The sequence below is a fragment of the Cryptomeria japonica genome, chromosome 8, assembly GCF_030272615.1.
Source record: "Cryptomeria japonica chromosome 8, Sugi_1.0, whole genome shotgun sequence".
Classification (NCBI taxonomy): domain Eukaryota; kingdom Viridiplantae; phylum Streptophyta; class Pinopsida; order Cupressales; family Cupressaceae; genus Cryptomeria; species Cryptomeria japonica.
In genome coordinates, this window is record NC_081412.1 from 2,795,723 (window position 1) to 2,822,002 (window position 26,280).

Below are 26,280 nucleotides of genomic sequence, written 5' to 3' on the forward strand. Positions count from 1 at the left end.
AACAATAGTTAATCACGTTCAAACTCTTATCCCCTATTTTTGACCCTCATAATTAACATGAAATGTGTCATATAATCTCTAAAAATGGCACTCCTATATTATACTATGGATAAGGCATCTTTTGACAACTCATATACCTTTTTCCAAGGCATCGACACATAGGAAACCTCCTAACTACTTTTGGAACTATTTGTTGGAAATTGCAAGGTTGAGACACATGTATCTCAATAAGGAGAAAATCCATAGAGGTTCAAAGGCACAATATTAGATCAATGCTCAAGACAATTTTTTTTGAATATGTTTTGTAATGCGCTTTGAAATTAACAGGATGAACTCTATCATCAAATTTCATGGCAAGTGTCTTGAATGGCTAGCTACTTAGTTGTAAGGATTAGTTCTAAGTCTGGTTTTAAATATTTCACATCTCCAAAAATACAAAATGACTAAATGTTATCAATGAGACTGTAAAGGTTTTCATGTTTAACTTGAAAAAGAATCTTTGGCAGAGTTTTTGAATGATCATTCATTGTAATTCATATGAAGTTAAAAGGAAGAACATGTCATTGCTAGCAAGAAAAATTTCAAGCGTATAGAGTTGAGTGAGGTCCGATATTTTAGAATCACTAGATAAGAGAGCATAGTAAGTTGGAAGTTCAAAACGATTTTTAAAAATATAATGAATAATTAATGGGTAAGTGCACCAAGATGATGTACAAAAACGTGGACACCCTCTAAAAAAACGTCTAAAAACTACTAACACGTACAGGCTCTTTTTAAATTTTAATAACCCGTTCGTGTTAAGGCTCGTATAATCGAGCCAAAATCCAAGCCAATCCAAGCTAAAACACATTCGCATTTTAAAAAAATTAAAAACCCATACGGGTTTTTGAAAAGACAAAACACGTACGCGCAATGTTTAGTAAGAAAAAATGCGTATGGGTTTCGCTTAAATAAAGTCAAAATTAGTAATATGGACTTGTATGCAATTCATTTAGCATTCCATTTGGTTTTTCAGCATGATATATACATAAAATATTTACATTTTCTCTTTCTCTTTTATCTTTCTTATACTTTAAGTTATATTTTATGTATATATTGTCAGGATGTTTGAGAGTGGTTTAAAATATCTAGGAGTCATAATGCAGATTCTAGATTTTAGGAGATCTTATAATTTTTAGACAGTCAAATTTCAGTAATCAGTGGGCTTGTATCATCATTCACTTGTTATCTCTCTATGGGTTAGTGCAGGATCATGGGGGGCCAAAAAGTGGCGATGTGAAAAAAATAGCCTTCTCCACTTGCCTAAACATGCAAAAATCCATGTTGAATTTTTGCTTGTCTTGGGTGTCAGTACACCTTGGCATGGTAAACACCTAAGCAAATCAGAAATCGGATATTCGATAATATTGGATATCCAATTTTTATTTGTAATTTGAAATTAAAAAATAAATTATATAATATATAATGTAATATAATAATATAGTTGCACGATTTTTGGAAATCCGATATCCGGTTTTTCACCCAAAATTTGCTAAAAAAATACATTAAAAGGTAAGATTTTTATTGTTTTCAATCATTTTCATTCAATTTTTGTATTTTTTTAATGTTTATTTGTTTTTTCATTGAAAATATGGTTTTTTTCATGAAAACTAGGTTTTTTTAAATCAAATACAAAATTGTTTAATTTTGTTAACTAAATTTAATTGTTTACATTCAATTAAGTTAAAAATGGGGGATAACAATGAAAACATTGATCAACCACAACCGCAACAACCAAATCCTCATTTGCCAAACCCCCCCTCAATTCAAGATTTAATTGCACAAAATTTGAATCAATTGAGGGGGATTGCAGATGTATATCGTAGGATCCCTCGCCTAAACCCAATGTTTGATCCCCTCACGTCGATCATAAAGAGTATGGAAACCATGACTGAGGAGCACAATGCCGCTCTTTTGTGGCGATATTCTATGAGGGAACAATATGCAGATGGCTTATCCTATAAGGAGATCAAGGATCTTGAGATATCCAAAGCCGCTCTCATTGCATTGTTTGTGAATCCCCACACTGGTCAACCCATAGAACCCCAAAAAACAAAAATTTCAATTAAATGGTGCACAAATGATGGTATTGTGAAAAAATTTTGGGATCATTGGTGGATGGTTTTTGACAAACCACCCAACAAAAATGTTGATGTCCCCTTCTACTTCATAAAAAAATTGTATGCTGAGTTTGTTTTAGGAAAACATGTGAACTACTTTGACATCCAACCTTTCCAGGGTGTGGGTTTAGGTATGCCTCAAAATAGACCTCAGGCAATCAGAGTAGTTCAGGGCCCATATGTCCCCCCTCCTCCTGTTGATCCCCCACCTCCAGTGCAACATCCAGATATCATTTGTGAGGCGGCATCACGGACCATATCGGCTATTCACTCTTTGAGTAGCCTTTTGGTTTCTCAGGCTGGGTCAGTAGCTTAGCCTACTTTTGATGGTAACGGTACATTCGGTGGCGCTGACATGTCTTCCTCGGCTCCACACATTTGTGTGACCCATAGTTGTGTCATGTGTGGGCACGTATACTTGGGTCTAGTTGGAGAGCCTGTTGATCCTCTTGCGGATAGTGCAGATTATGAGGTGCATGAGATGCATGATGCACCAAATGTTATGACACAGACTGGAGGATACCCTGGGGAGTCTTCGGATGCTAGAGGCGAGGAGGCACCTTCATCATACATTGATGATGTAGTGGTAAGATTTGTATTTTCACAGTTCTTTCTATATTTTAAATGAATATTTATAATCTAGATAATATTAAGTACTAATTTTTATTTACATGGTCTATTTAACAATTGATGACCGAGGAGGAGTTGACACGGATCCAAGAGGGCACCTTGACGGCCATTTCATTTGGCCTTGATAGATCGACGATACATATATTATTGCACCTAGTCGTTTGTATTTTATTGTACATATGTGCTCATCATTTATATTGGTATTAATTACATTATGTAGTAACTTGAATGTATATCTTATTTTACTCTTGTAGGGCACAAGCAACACGAGTGCAGGGCTGTGTGATTTAGGATCTGGTAGTGCAGTTGGAGACAAGGGAAAGGTAATTGAATGTAAATATGATTGAATGAATAGTTTAAATAACTTATAGCGATTATACACATATAAACATAGATCAATAGTTTCATATACTTGTTGTGTATATATATAGAGAATTCTTGGCTTCACATCCTTGTGAACTACACCTAGTATACCTGAAGATGAAGAAGAAGAAGAGATACCTCGAGTACATGTGTGTTTATTTTATTTTTTGTTTAGTAGATATAATTTGTTATTATTAGTGACAATTATATGCTAACTTGTATCAATGTCATGTTTGTGAACATATGTAGGTTGTGTATGAAAATATTGAAAACATACCTCCTCTACCAAAGACATACATTAAGAGTCTTGCAAAGCCGAAGAGAAAACGTGGAGATGAGGCAAACAAGAATAGTTCAATTATAGTTCATTTTTATGTTAACTTTTTGAATGTGAGTTATATAATATAACTAATCTTAATCCTGGTTTGTTTTTTCTTGTGCAGGATCTTTCAGAGCCGAGCAGTGCGGCGAAGAGGATTGATTTTGATGATCCATCAACAACTTAGGATGTTATAGATAGTTTTTGGATGCTTACATGTCTAGTTGGCATGTATAATTTTTATATGGACATACATTCACGTATATAGACATACATTTTGTTTGAGTTGGCGTTTATGTCATATTTGTGTATGGACATACACTTGTAATCATTTGACATTTTCATATATACACAAGTTGATATTTGATCATATAAATTGTTGCTCATCTGTGCATGGTGTTATCATGGAAAAAATTAATCTTCATTCCAATAATTAACAATGGTTAATAATGGTTATTTAATGAACAATACAATTCATTTCATTTCATCGTAAGTGTTGTTTGTATAATGAACAATACAATACAATTCATTATTACCCTATGCATGCTCCTATTTTGCCCCCCCACTTGGTCGAACGCTCGGGGTCATACCCTACCGGCGTCGTCCCTTGAGCACCCTAAGTACTAAAAATTGTCAAACTTTGACGGGCCATAACTCAAAATCCATGGCACCTGCGAACGATCCATTTGAACCTACGGGTCCCTGAGAGGGGCCCCTACAAAATCCTATCTCGATTTTTCAAGTTTCCCTATGTTTTATAAGGGAAGCATTTTTTCGGTTGGCAAAAAAATCATCAGTCTCATTCAATCGAATGTTGTCGCGTGGCCAATTTATCATTTTGCTCATCGTGATAACGAATCATCGGCTCTAGAATGTCCATTTAGGCATTATTACCCTATGCATGCTCCTATTTTTCCCCCACACTCGGTCAAACGCTCGGGTTCATACCCTACCAACATCGTCCCTTGAGGACCCTAAGTGCTAAAAATTGTCAACCTTTGACAGGCCCTAAATCAGAATCTATGGTACCTGCGAATGATCTGTTTGAACCTACGGATCCATGAGGGGGACCCTACAAAATCCTATCTTGGTTTTTCAAGTTTCCCTACAGTTTTATTAGAGCAACATTTTTTCGGTTGGCGAAAAAATTGTCAGTCTCATTCAATGAAAAATATAGATAAACAAGAATTACACTGTAGACGCATAATGATCATCAATATTTCCATGTATTGTATACACATAATTACCATTACACTTGCATGTGACATCCATGAAGGGATATGATACAATTCACCTAGCCTGCTCAACACTTCACTAAGTTGATGTTGCTTAATTCCACCAACTCACCAGACCTAGTTGCTTTCTAGACCTCCAAGTCCCTCTCAATATTTTCTAGAGCTTGATTCTTGTCCTTACTAGGTTGTTTGCTTCAGGTGTTTTGGTTAGGAACCCTATCAATTCACTGTGCTTCTCAGGTGCTCAATTCTGGCCTCTTGGCCACAACTTGTCATAATGACCTCCAATTGTTGTGAGATGTTGCAGAGGTATAGTGAGGTCTTCTAACATGTTTTTAGTGCATATGGAGTCCATTAGTGGGTTTCAACCTTTAGATTTCTTACCGGTTTCACAATCTTGCCCGGGAAAGGGCTACAAGGAATTAGGCCTAATTAGGCCTCCAAGACCGGTTCTCTAGGGTTTGGAGGAAAACGTCTCAAAGAACCCCCAAACAAGTTTAGCTTTTCTTCAATGATTCACCCATTCCTAAAATATTTTTGTAGTTTTAGGCCCTGGTCTGACCGTACAAGGTATGAACACCAAAATGAGGGTTTGTAGGGTTTTAAAGGCCTTTAACCAGCAGTGAGTAGGCCAGTTGGTGTTTTTCTATCAAATGGATTTTTCAAGGCTCCTCCTTGTACATACAAGTCTACCCCAACTCCATGAACCCCTCCAAACTTAGAAATGGTGATCTTGCATTCACCCCTGCACTCTCCACCACTTTTTCACCTCTTTATCTCTAGCCGGGTTGCTCCTGGACTCGCCTAGAATGAGGTGACAGTCATATCCAAACACTTCTCCAGCACTTGAACCTGCATATTTATAATGTACAGGAGGTTTCCAACCATTCCCCAACTAGCCGTGATGGCAGCACGTGTGGGACTCATGGGGAAACCATATTTACAAGGAAGTTGTTATTTACAAGCCAAAACTGGCTACTTGTGAATCAAATCACCTAAACAGTAGTAAATGCTAAATAAAAAGCTTGAAAATGAAAAGTATACCCTGAAACACACTACTAAACCTCAATCCATCATTTGATTCATGGATTCAATCCATTAAACCTTCAAAGAATGTAAAAATTGACAAAAACAATGAAAAGTGTAGTCCAAAATCTTGTATTTTGATTATTGCTTCCAAAATCCAAGTACACCAATCTTGGTAAATGTGTAAGAGAGAGTTTATATAGCCTTCCCATGTGTGGATTCCTTCCATGGCATTGAGAAATCCCTAGCTTCAACGTTGAACCAATTTCAGGACAAAAGTTGTCATGACAACTTTTTGCAACTTTGTGTTTTTTACATTTTTTATCTCTCCAACCTAAGAGACCCATTCCCAGTTATCACATATGACATTTAAAACATTCCTAAGACCTATTTAACCCTCTCTAAGGATTTTGCCAACATTTGACACTTTTGACCAACCAAAAAGGCCAAAAAACTACTCAAACACACTATTTACACAAAAATGCAAACCTAGGTAAAATGAACTCCACCTAGGCCTACATTGACAAATTACACACTCTTGGATCCTCTTGGAGTCCTCATTCACTACTGACTTGGCTAGGGTCAGTACAAGCCAAAATTTGTAAAAACAAGAAAACTAGGACCTAGGTGCTCCTGCACCAGGATATCAAAACATGATTTTTTTTCATTATCAATACAACTACACCAATGTACTCATGTACATATACATTGTATATCATCAATATAACTAAACCAATTTGCTCATGGACATTGTATATCATCATAAAAAAGTTACATCAATTCACATCCATATACAAATACAACATCCCACTTCATCTGCATCGGACATCCTCATGTCCTAAGAGAAAAGCTTACGTACAACAATGTTTGCATATAAATGAAGACCAAAATAAGGAACCTTTTTATGTAGAATTAATGTGCTACAAGAAACAAATTATAACACTTAATACAAATTATTTTGTCAAATTATAAATAGATCATTTGAAACATTTTTAAGACGTACAAGATTGTATAATTATGAAACTTACTAGTTTCTCTGCAAAGTATACAAGCATAACTTTGAAGAATGACACATGTTGATTAAAGCCCTTCTCATTGTATTTCTCTGCATAGTTGAAGACGATGGTAGATATTGTCATTTCTAAATAGCAATACATTCACTTGACTTAGTGTTTATGCACAAAATTTAATCTCATTAATGCACAAACGAATATGTACCATCACCAAGAGTAAACTAGTCAACGGCGAATGATCTAGCATGAACCTGTCATTTTTAATAATTGTTAGTCTACACATGAAATGCATGGATGAACATAAAGGCTTTATGATAATCACTTCAACTGAAATGTATGATAATAAATGAAAAGGTGGGATTATATACCATAAAAATATGTCCCTTTGAATTATATCAAGAGAACCCACTATGTTTCAACGCAAAAATCATAATGCGATACTGTTGTATATCATCAAATAAGACTTGCATGAGCATAAAGGTTTTGTGATAATTATATCATCAAAAATTGTCAAATAGTGTTGTCTAATAACAAAAATTCTAAAGCTCATCAAATTCATGATAATAAGTCGTGTTGCAAAAATATGTCCCTTCCAATTATCAAGTGTACCCGCTATGTGCATGCAAAAACCGTGTTGCCAAAAAAAAAATGTTCATCAATAGACATGCATTTTGAACACATCCTTAATATACACGTAACAAACTTGAACATTAAGGTTTAATGATCATTGTTTGAAATGAAATGCATGATAAAAAAAATAAGGCACTATTAAAGACCTACTACTCAAGTATGCCTGGAGGGTCATCTCTTTGCTTAAGAGTATCTAGTATTGCTTCATGATCAACAGTAGTCACTGTCCATAGCTCTTTGGTCTTCGGTTTTGCTTGATACTTCAACAACTTGATATTTGTAGCTATAATAAGGTGTGGATACATTATAATGGTTTTGTGTCTCTCATAGTATTCAAATGCAGGTATGCCATTCTTTCTAATCATGTATGTTCACAACCAAGTTCCCACAACAACAACTGAACCTGTAGGATATGTGAACCCATCATCATCTATCACTGGTTGTGTTAGCTTATTTTTCCCTGTACACATTGTGCCAACCAATATTTTGATCTCTCTTCATTGCCTTGCAGTGCAACAACTGCAAAAACATGTCTTGGTTGTACAAGATCTGATAGATGGTCATACTCAAGTGAACTTTCCATGTCATCATTTGACAAGGATATTGTTTGAGATAAAGGAGTTAGATATTAGGGAACCCATGTATCAACCCACTCACTTGACTTGCACTGATCCCAATCACCCCGAACACAACTCTGACAAAAACAAGCCAACACTCGTGTCCAAATGGTCCATGTACTTGCATCTGAGATGAGAAATGAATGCATCTTTGAAGAATCTTTAATTGTTTGACAATCCAATCTATCTCCCATTGTGCCCTCCTCAACCAACCACAAGAATTTGGTCACTGCTGAATCAAGAGTACCTCCATGTGACAATGTTGAACTACACCAATCAACAATAGAACATGCATCATAGAAATTTGCACCTGAAATCCTCAATTTCTCCTTAACTAGAGCTCTCTTCAAACATGCACTTGCTCCATCATGCTCCCCCTTCCCATGCCCTACCTTAAAAAAACACCAAATATGAGGTATACGCCTCTCTACATGCATTCTACTCAACCAATAAAACATACAGACATTCTTGAATTGACCCGTACAGTTATCGGACCACATGATATGTCAATCAATTGCAATATCTTTCTCATGCAAGAACTCAAAAAAATTCACGAAAGTATGTTTCACATACTCGGAGGAGTGTGATCTATCATCACTCATATAAAAATGATACTCTTTGATTATCTTCCTGTCCTCTTCTATACTATCAGGAGCATGTCTATTTGTAATGTGAACAAAAATAGAAATTTGGATTGAATTGTAGTACTAAGATTGTACCTAATTATGTGGTTGCAATGTATAGTTCTTTGCAAAATCAACCACTGATACAATAGTGCCAATCGGTAAAGAGTTCTTACACATCCTGAACTGTTGATCCAACCATTGAGACCTATGGGTGTGCCTTGCATACTTGTAGAAAAGATTTTCCTTAAAATCCAAAATAAAATCAGCAATACTCACTTCTCTTGAAACTAATTCGCATCTAGAACCTTCACCTCCACTCTTCAAAGTATATTTCATTGTCTCATATATTTTTTTCTCAACATAATTCTTTCCAAACTCGTGTTTGCTGCCCTCATGAAAACATGAAACAAACTTTGACAACTCACCACATTCTGAGCACTTCTCATTCAAACAATCAGTTCTATAGAAATAATAACCATCATCTCTAGGGCATAAAAATAGATCTTTCAAGTCTCTTGATGATCTCGGAAATAAGATTGCACCACACTCCTGCAACCTCTCATTAGTGTGCATCGTAGAATGAATATGACATAAAAGTTTATGGTACATTGAAAACTCCACATGGTACTTGCAACAACAAGTATTACGAATCTTAAGAGGAACACAATAAAATGGCTTCAAAGATTCAAAGGCCCTTTGTGATCTTTGCAAAGTTAGATGTACTTCACAAAAAAAATTGTACAACATTGTTTGGCTTGATTCCAATAAATGTTTGGGATGCGGTGTGCGGTCTCAGTTGTCGATTCTTAATTTCAAAATGTCCTTTACATTGTGTGACACTCTATAATTAGAGTGCCAAAATTGTTGAATCTCCTCCTTCACATTGTCAGTCAACTTTCTATCAACATGTGGAAGCCTCCCACCAAAATCCCATGTATCTTGTTGAAGTGGATTGTCAAGTCTTTGTCTTCGTGCAAGTGCTCTATCCAAAATTTTACGGTTTATGTTTAAATCAACACAAGTTTGTCTCATTTGACGAGCCTTCCTCAATTGATGGATTACTAAGGAGGTTGTAATCACTCTTTGAGCGACTCTCTTATCTCTTTCTTTGGTATTCTTTCCAATAGAATTCAGAGTGTCAAATAGATTTTTGGAAATAATAGAATTTCTCTCCATCTTCTTGTTCATACGAATCTTCAATTTGTTTAGCAATGGTCTCATCTTTATAATCTTTAGCAATTAAACAAAGAGTCAACATTGCTCAGTCAATGTCTTATGGCTAAAATTTTGGTCGAAAAGGTGTGTAGCCCCCAACCGAACGGTTCTTGTTGACCTCTTGCCTTCAAGATTCGCAATAATGTTCTCATCAATTTCAAGTAACCATTTTGGGGTTCTTGAAGGTCTTGGATTTGGAATTTGTCTTTCATCCATGAGAGGGTCTTCATTTCTAAAGTAATTAGGTGTTACATATTGTTCACTTGGTTGAGAAATTCCACCTTCAATGTCAAAGTTTTCCATATTTTCACCTCCAATGTCAAAATTTTCCACATGTTCACCTCCTATGTCAATTTTTTTTATGTTTCACCTCCAGTGTCAAAAAATTTCATATTTACACCAAAATTATGGACACCTTCATTGTCAACTCCCAAATTTTCACTTTCCATTCTCACGTCATGTTGAACATTTTCATTATCACTTTCAACATTTTCAACATATTCAAAATTTTCAGTTTCAAAATCTACATTTTCATTTTCAATAACTTGTTCAAAATTTTCAAATTCAATTTCCTCTTCACTTGAAGTAACATTAGCAATATTTAACATACCTTGTCTTCTCCTCCTATGTCCTTCTCTATCTCTTTCTCTATACACTTAAATTTGGTCATTTGAAATTTTTTCTTTTGCGTTTAGACTTCCGACAACTACTACTCCCCATTTACCTCCACAAAGATGCTCCTAAATGATTGACAATGTAAGATTTGACTTTAAGAATCTCTCAAAAGCACAAATTTGTCTCAACTTGTCTAAAAACTTGTGATCATCAACAAAAAACATAATGTGAAGACTGTGGGCCGTTGGAATCCACAAAATGGCCCACAAGGCTCTTTTTGATTTACAACAATCAGATATCCGATAAAATCGGATATCGAATTTTAACGTATAAATTTGTGGTCTCAAATTTTTTTCCCATTGCCACCTTTTTTTTAACTGTTGCCACATTAATGACAATGGCAGAAATCAGATATTCGATAAAATCCGATATCTGATTTTATTACTCATATTTTAGAGAGAGAGAGAGAGAGAGAGAGAGAGAGAGAGAGAGAGAGAGAGAGAGAGAGAGAGAGAGAGAGAGAGAGAGAGAATATGACCCCTATGGACACCATATGACTCATAACGACCCAATATGATGTCATAAGGGGTCGTATGTTGTCCTTAGGGGTCATATGGTGTCCCATGACCCCTTAGGACACCATATGACCCATAACGACACAATTTGGTGTCTTAAGGGGTCATATGGTGTTCTAAGGGGTCATAGGGCACAATATGACCCCTTAGGACACCATAGGACCCATAACGACCCAATTTGGTGTCTTAAGGGGTCATATGGTGTCCTAAGGGCTAGTAGAACACAATATGACCCCTTAGGACACCATAGGACCCATAACGACCCAATATGGTGTCATAAGGGGTCGTATGTTGTCCTTAGGGGTCATATGGTGTCCCATGACCCCTTAGAACACAATATGATCCATAATGATACAATTTGGTGTCTTAAGGGGTCATATGGTGTCCTAAGGGGTCATAGGACACAATATGACCCCTTAGGACACCATATGACCCATAACAACCCAATATGGTGTCATAAGGGGTCGTATGTTGTCGTTAGGGGTCATATGGTGTCCCATGACCCCTTCAGACACAAGATGACCCATAACGACACAATTTAGTGTCTTAATGGGTCATATGGTGTCCTAAGCGGTCGTAGGACACTATATGACCCCTTAGGACACCATAAGACCCATAACGACCCAATATGGTGTCTTAAGGGGCCATATGGTGTCCTAAGGGGTCGCAGGACACAATATGACCCTATAAGACACCATATGACCCCTAATGACACCATATGGTTTCATAAGGGGTCATATGACCCATAACGACACTGTATAGAGTTGTAAAGGGTCATATTGTGTCCTAAGGGGTCATATGGTGTCTTAAAGGGGTCATATGACACAATATGACCCCTTAGAATACAATATGACCCATAATGGCACAATTTGGCATCTTAAGGGGTTATATGGTGTCCTAAAGGGTTGTAGGACACAATATGACCCCTTAGGACACCGTAGGACCCATAACGACCCAATTTGGTGTCTTAAGGGGTCATATGGTGTCCTAAGGGGTTGTAGGACACAATATGACCCCTTAGGACACCATAGGATCCATAACGACCCAATATGGTTTCATAAGGGGTTGTATGTTGTCCTTAGGGGTCATATGGTGTCCCATGACCCATTAGGATGCCATATGACCCCTAACAACACAATTTGGTGTCTTAAGGGGTCATATGGTGTCCTAAGGGGTCGTAGGACACAATATGACCCCTTAGAACACCATAGGACCCATAACGACCCAATATGGTGTCATAAGAGGTTGTATGTTTTCCTTAGGGGTCATATGGTGTCCCATGGCCCCTTAGGACACAATATGACCCATAATGACACAATTTGGTGTCTTAAGGGGTCATGGTTTCCTAAGGGATCGTAGGACACAATATGACCCCTTAGGACACCATAGGACCCATAACGACCCAATATGGTGTCTTAAGGGGTCATATGATGTCCTAAGGGGTCATAGGACACAATATGACCCCTTAGGACACCATATGACCCCTAATGACACTATATGGTGTCATAAGGGGTCATATGACCCATAACAACACCGTATAGAGTTGTAAAGGGTCATATTTTGTCCTAAGGGGCCATATGGTGTCTTAAAGGGGTCATATGACACAATATGACCCATAACAACACAATTTGGTGTCTTAAGGGGTTATATGGTTTCCTAAGGGGTTGTAGGACACAATATGACCCCTTAGGACACCATAGGACCCATAATCTCTCTCTCTCCCTCTCCCCTAATATCTCTATCTCTCTCTCCCTTCCCTCTCCCCATCTCTCTCTCCCTTCACCCTCCCCATCTCTCTATATATATCTATCTCTATCTCTCTATATCCCCCTGTCTCTCTTCCCTAATCTCTCTCTCTCTCTCTAATATCATATACTAATTTATTTATAAATTAATATATTAATATATTAATAAACAATAGATTAATTATGTGCAAATTTAGTTAGTGAAATTACTTATTAAAATCGGATATCTGATTGTACCAAATATCCGATATAATCAGATATCCAATTTTTGTTGTACAATTTTCAAATTTCAAATTTTGGCTTGGGAATGCTTTGGGATTTGGCTTGGAAGTGACAAGCCTGGAAAGTCAACTGAAAAAATGTGTTTTTCAGTATTCTTTGATTTTCTAGACTTTACACTGGTGGCTGACGACTTTTTTTGTAGCCAAAATTGATAAATCGAAAAGGGTTTTTTAAGGACATTCTCTACTTTCCAACAATATAAGGCTTGTCTTATTTTGACTTTAATAAATAATTATTATTTATTTTCTAATTGAATTCTGATAATAGTCCTGATTGATAGACTGATTGAAAAACACTCATAACTTTCAAACGATATAACATTTTTTGAATCCAAAACATGCATCACATCTTATGATTCGTATACTATAGGAAAATTAATAAAAAATTCATAAGGTTTTGACCAAGTTAAGGTGGTCAGACATAGGAGTTTTTGAATTTCTGAATTTCTGAAAAGCTGTAGTAAAAAATTCATAAATTTTTTTTTACTTTATAAAAAATTATTAAAAAAAAAATGTATCACATGCGGACATGAGTCTAATACTTATATTATAAATATTATAAAAAAATATTATGATTTGATTGTGATTAGGGTGGTCCGACATACATCTACTTCTTATCTTTTTTCCTGAAATTTTAGTACCACTGCATTGAAATTTGAAATTTTCATCAAATAGAATTTTTTTTTTCAAAAAACAACTAGTAGCTTAGAAACAAAATTCAATTTTCTATAGATTATCTTCTTACATATTTTAAAAATAATGTTCACACCTTATTCAAAATTTCATGTCAAGTTCCATAACTCTGATTTTCTAAAATTTCATTGCCACTTAAGGGTCTGTTTTGGTACACCATGATCCTGCACATACCCCTATCTCACACTCTTTGTCTCCTCTAATCTCTAGACCTATATATTTTCCTATATCTCTCATCCTCCCTTCACCTCTCTCTATCTCACTCTCTTCTCTCTCCCCAAGCTTTAGATCTTATAATTTCTCAAACATAATCAAATTTCAGTAATCACAAAGCTCTCTCTCTCTCTCTAGACCTATCACTCCCCCTCTCCCCTCCTCTCCCCAATCTATCTATCTCATTCTCTCCTCCCCTCCAAGATTTAAACATATCTCTCTAACCCTTCTTTATATCTCCCTTCTATTCCCTAAACATGTGACACACATTCTCTCTCTCTCTCTCTCTCTCTCTCTCTCTCTCTCTCTCTCTCTACATACCTCTTCTTCTCTTCCTCCCTATCTCTATTCATCTTCATAAATCTTGCTCTCTACTTTTGTCTTTCTCGCTTCCTCCCTCCTTCCTTCACTATCTATTTTTCTTTATCTCACTCTCTTTATCTTCCCTCTCCTTCTCTCTACCTACCACTCTTTTCATCCCTCACTACTTTTAACTCCCTTAACTCTCTACCTCCTTCCCTTCATACTACTCTCTCTCTCTAATTATCATCTCCACTTCTATCTATCTACCCTATCTATATCTTTCTCCTTCTCTTTGCACCTCTCTCTCTATATATATCTAGGTATTTAGATAAATATTTATGGGGGGAGTGCAAAAAGGTAGGTAGATATAGATAAGAAGAGAGAAATGAAAAGAGAGAGAGGTATATATATAGGTAGGGAGAGAGAGAGAGAGGTGTAGGTTGAGAAAAAGGTAATAGAGAATGAGAGAGTGTGGAGGGAGTGAGATTGATACAAGTGGTAAGGGTAGGTTTGGGAGATAGAGGAAAAGATAGAAATAGAGTTATTTTAGGGAGGGAGATATATATAAAGAAAGAGAGAGAGGAACATGGGAGATAGTGATAAGTTGAGAGGGGGAAAATAGATAGAGAGATATGGAGAGGGAAGGAGAGATATAGAGATAGGTGATATATACAAAAGTGTAGGGGAGACTTGGAGTGAGAGAAGGAGAGGTATTTAAAGAGAGGTCGTGGGTAGATAGAGATAAGTAGCTAGATAGAGAGAGAGTATGGAGATGGGAGGGAGGGAGACAGATAAAGGGAGAGCTCAAGAGATAGAGAGAGAGGTGAGATAAATAGTAGAATGGAGGGAAGGAAGAAAATAATTAGGGGAGATAAAAGTAGATAGGGATGGAAAGAGAGGTAGGTAGAGAGAGGGAGAGGGGAGATAAAGAGAACAAGAGGAAAGATAGATACCCATAGAGAGAGAAGCGATAAATACATAAAGGGAGAGGGGAGATAAAGAGTATAGATAGATGGGTACTTGATAGAGAGGTGGAGTAAAGAGTACCTCTCCTTCCCTCCCTCTCTTTGAATACCTCTCCTTCTCTTGCTCACTCCAACTCTCCCCTCCACTTTTGTATATCTCACCTACCTCTATCTCATTTCCTCCACCTCTTTTATCTATTTCCCCCCTTTAAACTTATCACTATATCCCCACTTCCTCTCTCTCTTTCTTCATCTCTATTCATACACCCTTGCCTCTTTTCGTCCACCTATCTACTTACCCCTCAGGACACCATATGACCCCTTTTAAAATACTAGTACATGACATGACCCCTTAGGACACCATATGACCCCTTAATATAATATGATGTCCTAAAGGGTCATATGGTGTCCTAAGGGGTCATATAGCTACCTAAGGGGTCATATGGTATTCTGAGGGGTCATATAGTGTCCCAAGGGATCATATGGTCTCCTAAGGGGTCATATGGTGTCATTAGGGGTCATATACGGTCCTAAAGGGGGAAACATGTGTTAGAACACTATATGACCCCTTAGGACACCATATGACCCTTTTTAACATCCTGGTATGTATGACATGACCCCTTAGGACACCATATAATCCCTTATGACCATATGATGTCCTAATGGGTCATATGGTGTCCTAAGGGGTCATATAGTGTTCTAACACATGTTTCCCCCTTTAGGACCCTATATGATCCCTAATGACACCATATGAACCCTTAGGACACTATATGACCCCTCAAAATACCATATGACCTCTTAGGTAACTATATGACCCCTTAGGACACCATATGATCCATTTTAACATCCTAGTACATGATATGACCCCTTAAGACACCATATGAACCCTTAAGACACCATATGACCCTTTAGGATAAATATGATGTCCTAAGGGGTCATGTGGTGTTTAAAGGGGTCATATGGTGTTCTAACACATGTGTGGCCCCTTAGGACCACATACAACTCCTAGCGATACCATATGACCCCTTAGGACACCATATGACCCCTTTTAACATCCTATAACATGACATGACCCCTTAGGACACCATTTGACACCTTACAACACCATATCAACCCCTAGGACAATATGATGTCCTAAGGAGTCATATAGTGTTCTAACATATGTGTGGTTGCTTAAGACACCATATTACACCTTAGGACAATATATGACCCGTCAGGATACTATATGATTCCTTAGGACACCATATGACCCCTTTTAACATTTGAGTACACAACATGACCCCTTAGAACACCTTATGACCCCTTAGGACACCATATGACCCCTTACGACAATATGATATCCTAAGGGGTCATATGGTGTTCTAACACATGTGTAGCTCCTTAGGACCCCATATGACCCCTAACGATACCATATGACCCCTCGAGATACCATATGATTCATCACGACACCATATGACCCCTTAGGGCACTATATGACCCCTCAGAACACCATATCACCCATTAAGACACCATATGACCCCTAATGACACCATATGAAGTCTAACGACACCATATCACCCCTTTTAAGTTCTAGTACACAACATGACCTCTTAGGATAGCGTATGACCCCTTAGGACACCATATGATGTCCTAAGGGGTCATATGATGTTCTAACACACGTGTGGTCCCTTAGAACCCCATATGACCCCTAATGATACCATACGACCCCTTAGGACCACATATGACCCCTAACGACACCATATGACCCTTTAAGACCCCATATGACCCCTAATGACACCATATGACCCCTTAGGGCTCCCTATGACACCTAACAACACCATATGACCCCTCAGGATAGCATATGACCCCTTTTAATCCTTGTACATGACATGACCCCTTAGGAAACCATATGATGTCCTAAGGGGTCATATGATGTTCTAATACACATGTGGCCCCTTAGAACCCCATATGACCCCTAATGACACCATATGACCCCTTAGGACCACATATGACCCCTAACGACCCCATATGACCCTTTAAGACCCCATATGACCCCTAATGACACCATATGACCCCTTAGGACACCCCATGATACCTAAAAATACCATATGACCCCTCATGATAACATATGACCCCTTTTGATCCTAGTACATGAAATGACCCCTTAGGACACCATATGAGCCCTAAGGACACCATATGATGTCCTGAGGGGTCATATGGTGTCCGAAGGGGTCATATGATGTTCTAACACATATGTGGCCCCTTAGGACTCCATATGACCCCTAAGGACACCATGTGACCCCCTAGGACATTGTATGATCGCTTAGGGTACCATATGATGTCCTAATGAGTGATATGGTGTCTTGAGGGGTCATATAGTGTCTTAAGGGGTAATATGGTGTCGTTATGAGCCATATGGTGTCTTGAGGGGTCATATGGTGTCATTAAGGGTTATATGGGGTCTTAAAGAGCCACACATGTGTTAGAACACCATATGACCCCTTAGGACATTATATTGTCCTAAGGGGTCATATGGTGTCCTAAGGGGTCATGTAGTGTCCTAAAGGGTCATATGATCATATAAGGCTCGAAGGGACCACACATGTGTTAGAATACCATATGAGCCGTTAGGACACCATATGATCCCTTAGGACATCATATTGTCCTAAGGGGTCATATGGTGTCCTATGGGGTCGTATGGTGTCGAAAAGGGTCATATGGTGTCATTAGGGGTGATAAGGGACAACACATGTGTTAGAACACCATATGAACCCTTGGGACACCATATGACCCATTAAGACATCATATTAAGGGGTCATATGGTGTCATTAGGTGTCATACAGGGTCCTAAGGAGAGGTATTCAAAGAGAGGGAGGTAAGGGGAGGTACTATTTACTCCACCTCTCTATCAAGTACCCATCTATCTATACTCTCTATCTCCCCTCTCCCTTTACATATTTATCTCCTCTCTATCTATGAGTATCTATATTCCCTCCTGTTCTCTTTATCTCCCCTCTCCCTCTCTCTCTACCTACCTCTCTTTCCATCCCTATCTACTTTTATCTCCCATAATTATCTGCCTCCTTCCCTCCATTCTACTATTTATCTCACCTCTCTCTCTCAAGCTCTCCCTTTATCGCTCTCCCTCCCTCCTTTCATCTCCATACTCTCTCTCTATCTACTTATCTCTATCTACCCAAGACCTCTCTTTAAATACCTCTCCTTTCTCACTCCATGTCTCCCCTCCACTTTTGTATATATCACCTATATCTATATCTCTCCTTCCCTCTCCACCTCTCTATCTATTTTCCCCCTCTCAACTTATCATTATCTCCCATCTTCCTCTCCCTCTTTCTCTATATATATCTCTCTCCCTAAAATACCTTTATTTCTATCTTTTCCTCTATCTCCCAAACCTTCCCTCACCACTTCTATCAATCCCCCTCTCTCCCCACTCTCTCTCTCCATTACCTCTCTCTCTCTCTCTCTCTATACATCTTCCCCTCTCTCTTTTCATTTCTCTCTACTTATCTATATCTACCTACCTTTTTGCACTCCTCCCATAAAATATTTATCTAAATACCTAGATAGATAGAGAGAGAGGTGTAAAGAGAAGGATAGAGATATAGATAGGTTGGATAGATTGAAGTGGAGGTGATATTTAGAGAGAGAGAGAGAGAGAGATTTTTGGGGAGTGTGATAGAGAGGTGAGAGACAAAGGAGAGAATGTGTGTCACATATTTAGAGAATAGAAGGGAGATATAAAGAAGGGTGAGAGAGATAGGTTTAAATCTTGGAGGAGAGGAGAGAGTGAGATAGAGAGATGGGGGAGAGAAGGGGAGATGGAGAGAGAGAGAGAGAGAGAGAGAGAGAGAGAGAGAGAGAGAGAGAGAGAGAGAGAGAGAGAGAGAGAGAGAGAGAGAGAGATTTGGTTATGTTTGAAAAATTATAAGATCTAAAGCTTGGGGAGAGAGTGAGATAGAGAGAGGTGAAGGGAGGATGAGAGAGAGAAAATAAATAGGTCTAGAGCTTAGGGGAGACAAAGAGCATGAGATAGAGAGATAGCAAGTGAATGATGATACAAGCCCACTGATTACTGAAATTCGGTTAAGCCTGAAAAATTATAAGATATCCTAAAATATAGAGTTTGCATTATGACTCCTAGAGATTTGAAACCACTCTCAAACATCCTAACAATATATACATAAAATATAACTTAAAGTATAAGAAAGATAAAAGATAAAGAGAAAATGCAACATACTGAAATATTATATTTTATGTATATATCCTGTTGAAAAACCTAATGGAATGCTAAATGAATTGCATACAAGTCCATATTACTAATCTAGCTTTGTGTAAGAAAAACCCGCACACATTTTTTTCTTACTAAACATAACGCGCACACATTTTGTCTTTTCAAAAACCCATATGTGTTTTTAATTTTTAAAAATGTGAACACGTTTTTGTTGTAAAAAACCCGCGCACGTTTTTAATCTAAATAGCCCGTACGTGTTTTTCCTTGTACTTAGGCTTGGATAACAAGAGTGAGGCTTGGGAGCCTTTTTTCCCTCCTTTTTATGTGTTTTCTTCTTCCAGTCTGGTTTCTCAACTTCATCGTCATCAGGTTTAAACGTTATCAAGTGGGTATTTCTAAAATTTCCACCATAATTTCACCCATCTTCTGAACTTTCTAACCATATAATTTTTTTAAAACAACGTTAACATATTAATCTTGAATTTCTTTTGCCAGTGTCTCCATAGTTCTCAGAGACATATGTGTACCATTTATATAATAACTTTTGATCTACTCATCCAAATATTTAAAAAATATATATTATTGCAGTGCACTTGATTCTTTACACTTTAAAAAAATAAAATTACATTTTCGATTATTTTGGTGCAAGTTATGCTTCGTGCACGAACAGGTCCCTGATTTTCAGGATGAGACCATTTCAAAAAATCATAAAAAAAAACTCAACAAAAAATTACAAAAAAATACACAACTTATAGTTCTCACTCTTAACTATCTTTCTACCAAAGGCTTTGTCAAAATACTAAATCTAACTATGACTTTTTTGATGCACACACCAAACACCATGTTATGTTTTTTCAGAAAAAATCAAGATTTTTTTTCGTGCGTGAATGATTTAACCCCCTTAATCTTATCCAATTTGGAAAAAAATTAGTAGTTTGGAAACAATATTCAGAGTACTACAATATTTGTTCTTTGAGTATCTTCATATTTTGAGTGGACGAGTCTCAAATTGCTCCTCCAAGTTTAGGTTTCGCTGATTTCAGAAAAGAAAAAAAGTGTCCACTTATACCCCCCTTTTGCACACCATCTTGGTACACTTACCCTAATAATATTCAAATTTGTCTTCAATAAAACTCTTTCATGGTTTCTCCTACCCATAATTTTAAAGGAACATAGCTACCATTGTTTATAGAAACTTGGTAGCATTTAAAAGCAACAAAGCCACCATTATAAAAGATGCTTAAAGAAGCAGAATTCAGACCAAGCTTTACACCAAATTGATTAAAACATAAACTACGAAATATCATAAAAAGTGAAGAATAAATTCAATGAAATCAAAATGTTCGTAATATAAGAAACATGAACTCAAAGAAAATAACCTTAATAGAAGATGAAAATTCATAATACTCCTACAAAATATGTAATTGCGTTATGCTACCTTTTACAATGTTCATAGTTTTCTAGTTTGTATAATGAAACTAATAATCCAAGTTGAACTCATTTTTTTATATCATATTAAACAAATGGTTTCAAAACCACTTGGGGGAATATAGTCAGTAATCATTAAATCACATTTACCAAAATATTCTCAATCAACCAATTTTGTTATATTGTATTATTATTTATAATGTTTTATGATGTTTATTGGTGTTTCCACCAAGGAAATCGACTTTACTTGCGATGGCATAGCTTTGTGCACCTAGGATTTGAATTTGAAATGAAAATCAAGGAGATGTTTTTGTTAATACTGGTGGTTGACCTCCACAATGCAAGTACAAGAGGCCTCTTGACTTTTTTTGTTTTTGTTTTTTAAGTTAACAATCTCGCATCTATACTTTAACAAAAATAACTATTTTTTTTAATAGGAAAAAATTATAATCTCTCATATGTTAATTTTTTTTATTAATAACTAATAATTGCCTATAGTTCTCTTATAGGAACTAAAAATATATTTTATTTTAATCACATTTAGGGCATAATTTTAAAGAAGCAAACGTCGAGGTAGATTTTAACCACTCCCAATTTTTTACAACGACTTACTTGGCAAGGCCCCTACTTGTTAACTCAAATTTGAAGTCTGCATCATCAAATATGGTCACATTAACATGTTTATTGTTGAGGTGTCCAAAAATATTCTTAAAATTTTGATTGATAGTTATGCACTAAATCATGTTTATTGGTGCACTGATGTGGCACCACACAATTTGTTGCTTTTCATATCTAACTTATACATTTCATTTTATTATAAATACTCGTGATCAACACTAATAACTTTGAAATCACAACTACTAGTTTTATATTATTAAAATCATTCCACATTAAATCAACACATGCTAGACATGCTCAAGTGGTCCTCTCCCCTACTTCAACCATATAAATATGGAAGACAATATGTCATAACTATTGAAACATGCTCAACTAAAAATCCTCTTTCCAGTTCCAACCAAATAAATACTCAAAACTCAACTATCACAACTATCACAACTCAGCTATCACAACTATTGGAACATACTCAGAACTAAAATTCAACACGAAGGCGATGTGTAGCTCCACTACCTCCATGTGCTTGATGTGGAGGAAAGACCTGGGTAATGATGCTAAAAAAGAAGAGAATCACAAGGAACTCTTTAAGTTTTACTGATGATTGAGCCATGTGCTCAAATAACTACTAGGTGGTTGGTTTTATATCTCTGGTCTTTTTGGTCATTGTTGTTAAGACTTTACTTCATTTAGCTTATTGTTTAAGACTCTTTTTGGTTTTTGATATTTACGGTTAAGTTGTTGTTAGTCTATGTGCAATTAATGTTAATGTTGTTGAAGGGTTATTAGTATAAAGGGTCAACACCCTTGTTTTGTTGCTTTGGTTCTCTCCCTTACTCCTACCATATAAATATTCAAGACTGATATCATAACTAGTAAAACATACTCAACAACCAAATAAATACTCAAAAGTCCGTATCACAACTATTGGAACATACTCAACTAATAGTCCTCTCCCTTACTCCAACAACCAAATAAATACTCAAAAGCTAGTATCACAACTATTAGAACATACTCAACTAGTAGTCCTCTCCCTTACTCCAACAACCAAATAAATACTCAAAAGTCAATATCACAACTATTAGAACATACTCAACTACTAGTCCTCTCCATTACTCCAACTATATAAATATTTAAGACTCAATATTATAACTAGTGAAACATGCTCAACGGAAAGTCTTCTTTCCTTCACCAACCAAATAGATACTCAAAACTCAAATATCACAACTATTAAAACATACTCAACAGCTAGTTCCCTCCTCTCCCCTACTCCAACCATCTAATCCCCTTTCTCTTCCCTACTCCAACCATCTAAATATCCAAGACATCATAAAAACATGTTCAACAAATAGTCTTTCCCCCTATCATATCCAAAGAAATACTCCATTACTATTATGGAACATGAACATTCTCAACCGCTACTTTTCTTCGTACAACAAAATGGTGAGTTGGGACTAAGCTATGAGAACTGTTAAAACATGGTCGAGTGCTTGTCCTCTGCCCTACTCACAGACTCAGCTCTTGACAGTAAACCCAAATTAGCAGAACGATCACATAGTTGTAGATAGATAGCAATGTCAACTGAGGCAGAAGTGACAGTTGACGTAATAGCCTTTCCTTTTCTAGCACAAGGACACATAATTCCCTTTATGCGCTTCTGCGAGCTTCTTGCATCCAAAAATCTCAGCATTGCCCTTCTCACAAGCCCTGCAAACGCAATCCGCCTCAGAGCAAAACAAAATGGTGCTTGTTCATCATCCGTGCAGGTCATGGACATCCCGCTGCCTCCCTTCGCGGGTCTGCCCGCTGGTGCAGAAAACACAGATCAACTGACGCCCCCGCAAATGGGCGCTCTCTTTGCTGCGATTGAACAAATGAAGCCCTCTTTCACACAGCTCATCGCCCGACTAAGACCAAAATGCTTAATTGCTGACTTCTGCCCTCTTTTTCTTCCTGCAGTTGCCGATGAATTGAAAATACCAGTCTTCTTCTACATCACCACGGGCGCCTACGCTTGGAGTATGTTACATGCTGTTGTAAATAGCCTTCCTCTGCCTCTTCCGGCGGACAACAAGGCCGCTGTTCGCCTCCTCACGGGTCTTCCCAAACCGGTTTCCTTCAACAATTCGGATATTCTTCCCCCTTATAGAGGGGCGGGCCGGGCAGGGTTTACGTACGATTTGTTCTCCAGGCATTTTGAGCATGTTAGGCGTAGCCAGGGTGTGGTGACGAACACGTTTGAGGAGATGGAGTTAGGATTTGTAGATCATGTGCAGAGCTCCTTTGGGGTTCCTGTGTGGAGCATCGGCCCGGTTCTGAACCCCCCGTCAGGCGATTTCAAAGAGGGAGGCGTGAGGGACTGGTTGGATCATCGGAACCCTAAATCGGTGGTATATATTAACTTTGGCAGCGAGATTGCTCTTTCCGGGGAGCAGATGGAGGAGGTTGCGGCAGGTCTGGAGGCGAGTGGACAGTGCTTTTTGTGGGCGGTAAAGAATCCTCCCGGGGGTGAGGCGTTACAGAGTGCTGTTCTTCAGCAAGGGTTTCGAGAGCGCACGGCGGACCGCGGTATGGTGGTCATGGGATGGGCTCCTCAACAGGTAGAGATGAAAATAAATTTATTGAGGTGGTTCATTTCCAATTTAATGATATTATGGTAGGTAAGAATACCTGTGGAGGGCTCAGGGAGGTAAGCTAGGGTGATCAAGTATATAGACTTTTATCAACTGTAGCAATTACAAACCGATTACGCGAGATTCTTCGGATCCCCAGATTGCCCGATGATAAAAGGATCAAGAGAATAGCATGGGGAACGGGAACCCACCAAAAAAACCCTTAATAATCTGTTGCAAAGAACCAACTATTCAAATGAAATTCCAAACTTTGTCATGTTCTGATAATTACATCAGCTCGCCATTTGAGAAATAAAACTCCTCCCAGAATAAGTATTTCACAACTTTTAAACTACGAGAAAAAACATTTAAAAAAAATGTTCTGGAATGTTTAAATAGTAAATAGGCCTGGTATATAATTGGAGTGGTGATTTTTTGAATATAATTATTCTGTATTGCTTAGGCACAGCAGTAATAAGACCATATTTAGTGTAAGACTATATTTGCATATCAAGTCTTAGAGGATTCTTGCTTTCTATTTGTTCATTTCTGTGTTTCAAGTGCAAAATGTTGAACTGAATATGGTTTATGCTTCTTATGCAACAGGCTATTTTGAGTCATCCTTCAATTGGAGGCTTCCTGAGCCACTGTGGGTGGAATTCCACCCTGGAGAGTATAAGTAATGGAATCCCTATCTTGGCTTGGCCATTTCAGCACGACCAGCCCTTTGTGAAGAAGTTTCTGGTTGAAGAGCTACGAGTGGCCGAGGAGGTTAAGAGGGAGGCTGCTGAAAATGGAGTTTTTACTGTAAAAAGTGCAGAAGTAGAGAGGGCTGTGAGATTACTGATTGAAGGAAAGGAAGGGAGAGACATGAGAGAAAGGGCATGCGAGTTGCACGAAGCAGCAATACAGGCAGTAGGAGAGGGTGGAAGTTCGTTCACTAATCTAGAGAAATTTGTATCCCTGATCCACAACATTTAGAGCAAGTAAACTTGGTTCTCAAGTTTAAGCTAAAGGCTAATTAACAAGTTGGGATGCACCATTTTGCTAAGGGAACAATCTTGAAGTATGGTATTTATTCATTGACTAATGTATTCAGTGAGAAGCTCTTCCATATTTTCACACCAAATTGGGCATTCCAGAAAAAAGCTCTCATCCATTGTCATGATGCAGTTGACTACAATTGTCGTCATCGCTTGCTCTTGTTCAACAATGTTGAATATCATCTCCATGAATGCAATCCTCTACATGGGTAACTGCTACACATCTAGTTGAGTCGAAGATTAAATACAAGGCTGATGAATCCAAGATTCTATTTTAAAAATGCCGATCTTACATCCATCTTATACAATTTCTTATTCCCAAAATTGCTCGACTGTGTCCAATCTTGCCACTGGTGAATTTTTTTTATAATAATCAATGCCGGACTTCTCTTAGAGAACTAATCTTGTTTTGAACATCTGATAAAAATCCGCTTCCATTTTATACACTTCCGGCAATCAATGCAACACGTCATCTCTTTGAGGCATTCTGTCAAACAGTTTGAGTGTCTTTATTGTGCTTCCACCTTTCGTATACATGTCTTCTCGGGCCGTTGGAATTATAACACCTGATAAAAATCCGCTTCCAAGAGTTCGTAAAGGTTGTGGAGTTTGGTTTTGCACCTGCCAATGAACCTTTCAAGGTATTTTTCATATATTTATTTTGTGCATATTCCGCATTGATGGAGATCCATGAAACCACATCTTGCAGGCTTCTTTGTCATACTAGAGATGACCTTATGATTTGTTTATCTAAGTTATCAATTGGATAACTCGACCCCAAAATCAATAGCTTAGGTAGAGATTTATAACTCAACCCCAAAATCAATAGCTTAGGTAGAGATTTGAGAGCTTTAGGCATTGACGTTAAAAGAGCTACCTTGAAGCCTCTGCAAAGCTTAGAGATGTCAGAGAGATTGCCATATCAAAATACAACTAAGAAAACAATTGGTTGGTGCGGATCACCAATCCACCTTGCTCCTGTACCACAGCTGCAGATGTTCCACTACCAACGACTAGTATTTGTAAGAAAAATATATATTCGTCTCCGCATTCATCTTTCGATCGTCCTCCGACACTTCATAACAACGGCTAACATTTGCATTGCCTCTGCTTCTTCCCCATATACTA

General features: G+C 37.6%; 1 protein-coding gene across 1 annotated transcript; it reads left to right on the plus strand.

Annotated features, from left to right (window-relative positions):
* The first annotated feature begins 22,738 nt into the window (after positions 1-22,738).
* Positions 22,739-25,742, plus strand: LOC131028874 (UDP-glycosyltransferase 73C3). Its single transcript, XM_057959247.2, has 2 exons — positions 22,739-24,097; positions 24,716-25,742. The coding sequence occupies exons 1-2, from the start codon at positions 23,072-23,074 to the stop codon at positions 25,088-25,090; spliced, it is 1,401 nt and encodes a 466-aa protein (XP_057815230.2). The 5' UTR covers positions 22,739-23,071; the 3' UTR covers positions 25,091-25,742.
* The last annotated feature ends 538 nt before the right edge of the window (positions 25,743-26,280 follow it).

Coding starts and splice junctions, on each gene's coding strand:
- LOC131028874 (XM_057959247.2), top strand. CDS start 23,072: ATGTCAACTGAGGCAGAAGTGACAGTTGACGTAATAGCCTTTCCTTTT. Junction 24,098..24,715: donor TGGGATGGGCTCCTCAACAG/GTAGAGATGAAA, acceptor CTTATGCAACAG/GCTATTTTGAGTCATCCTTC.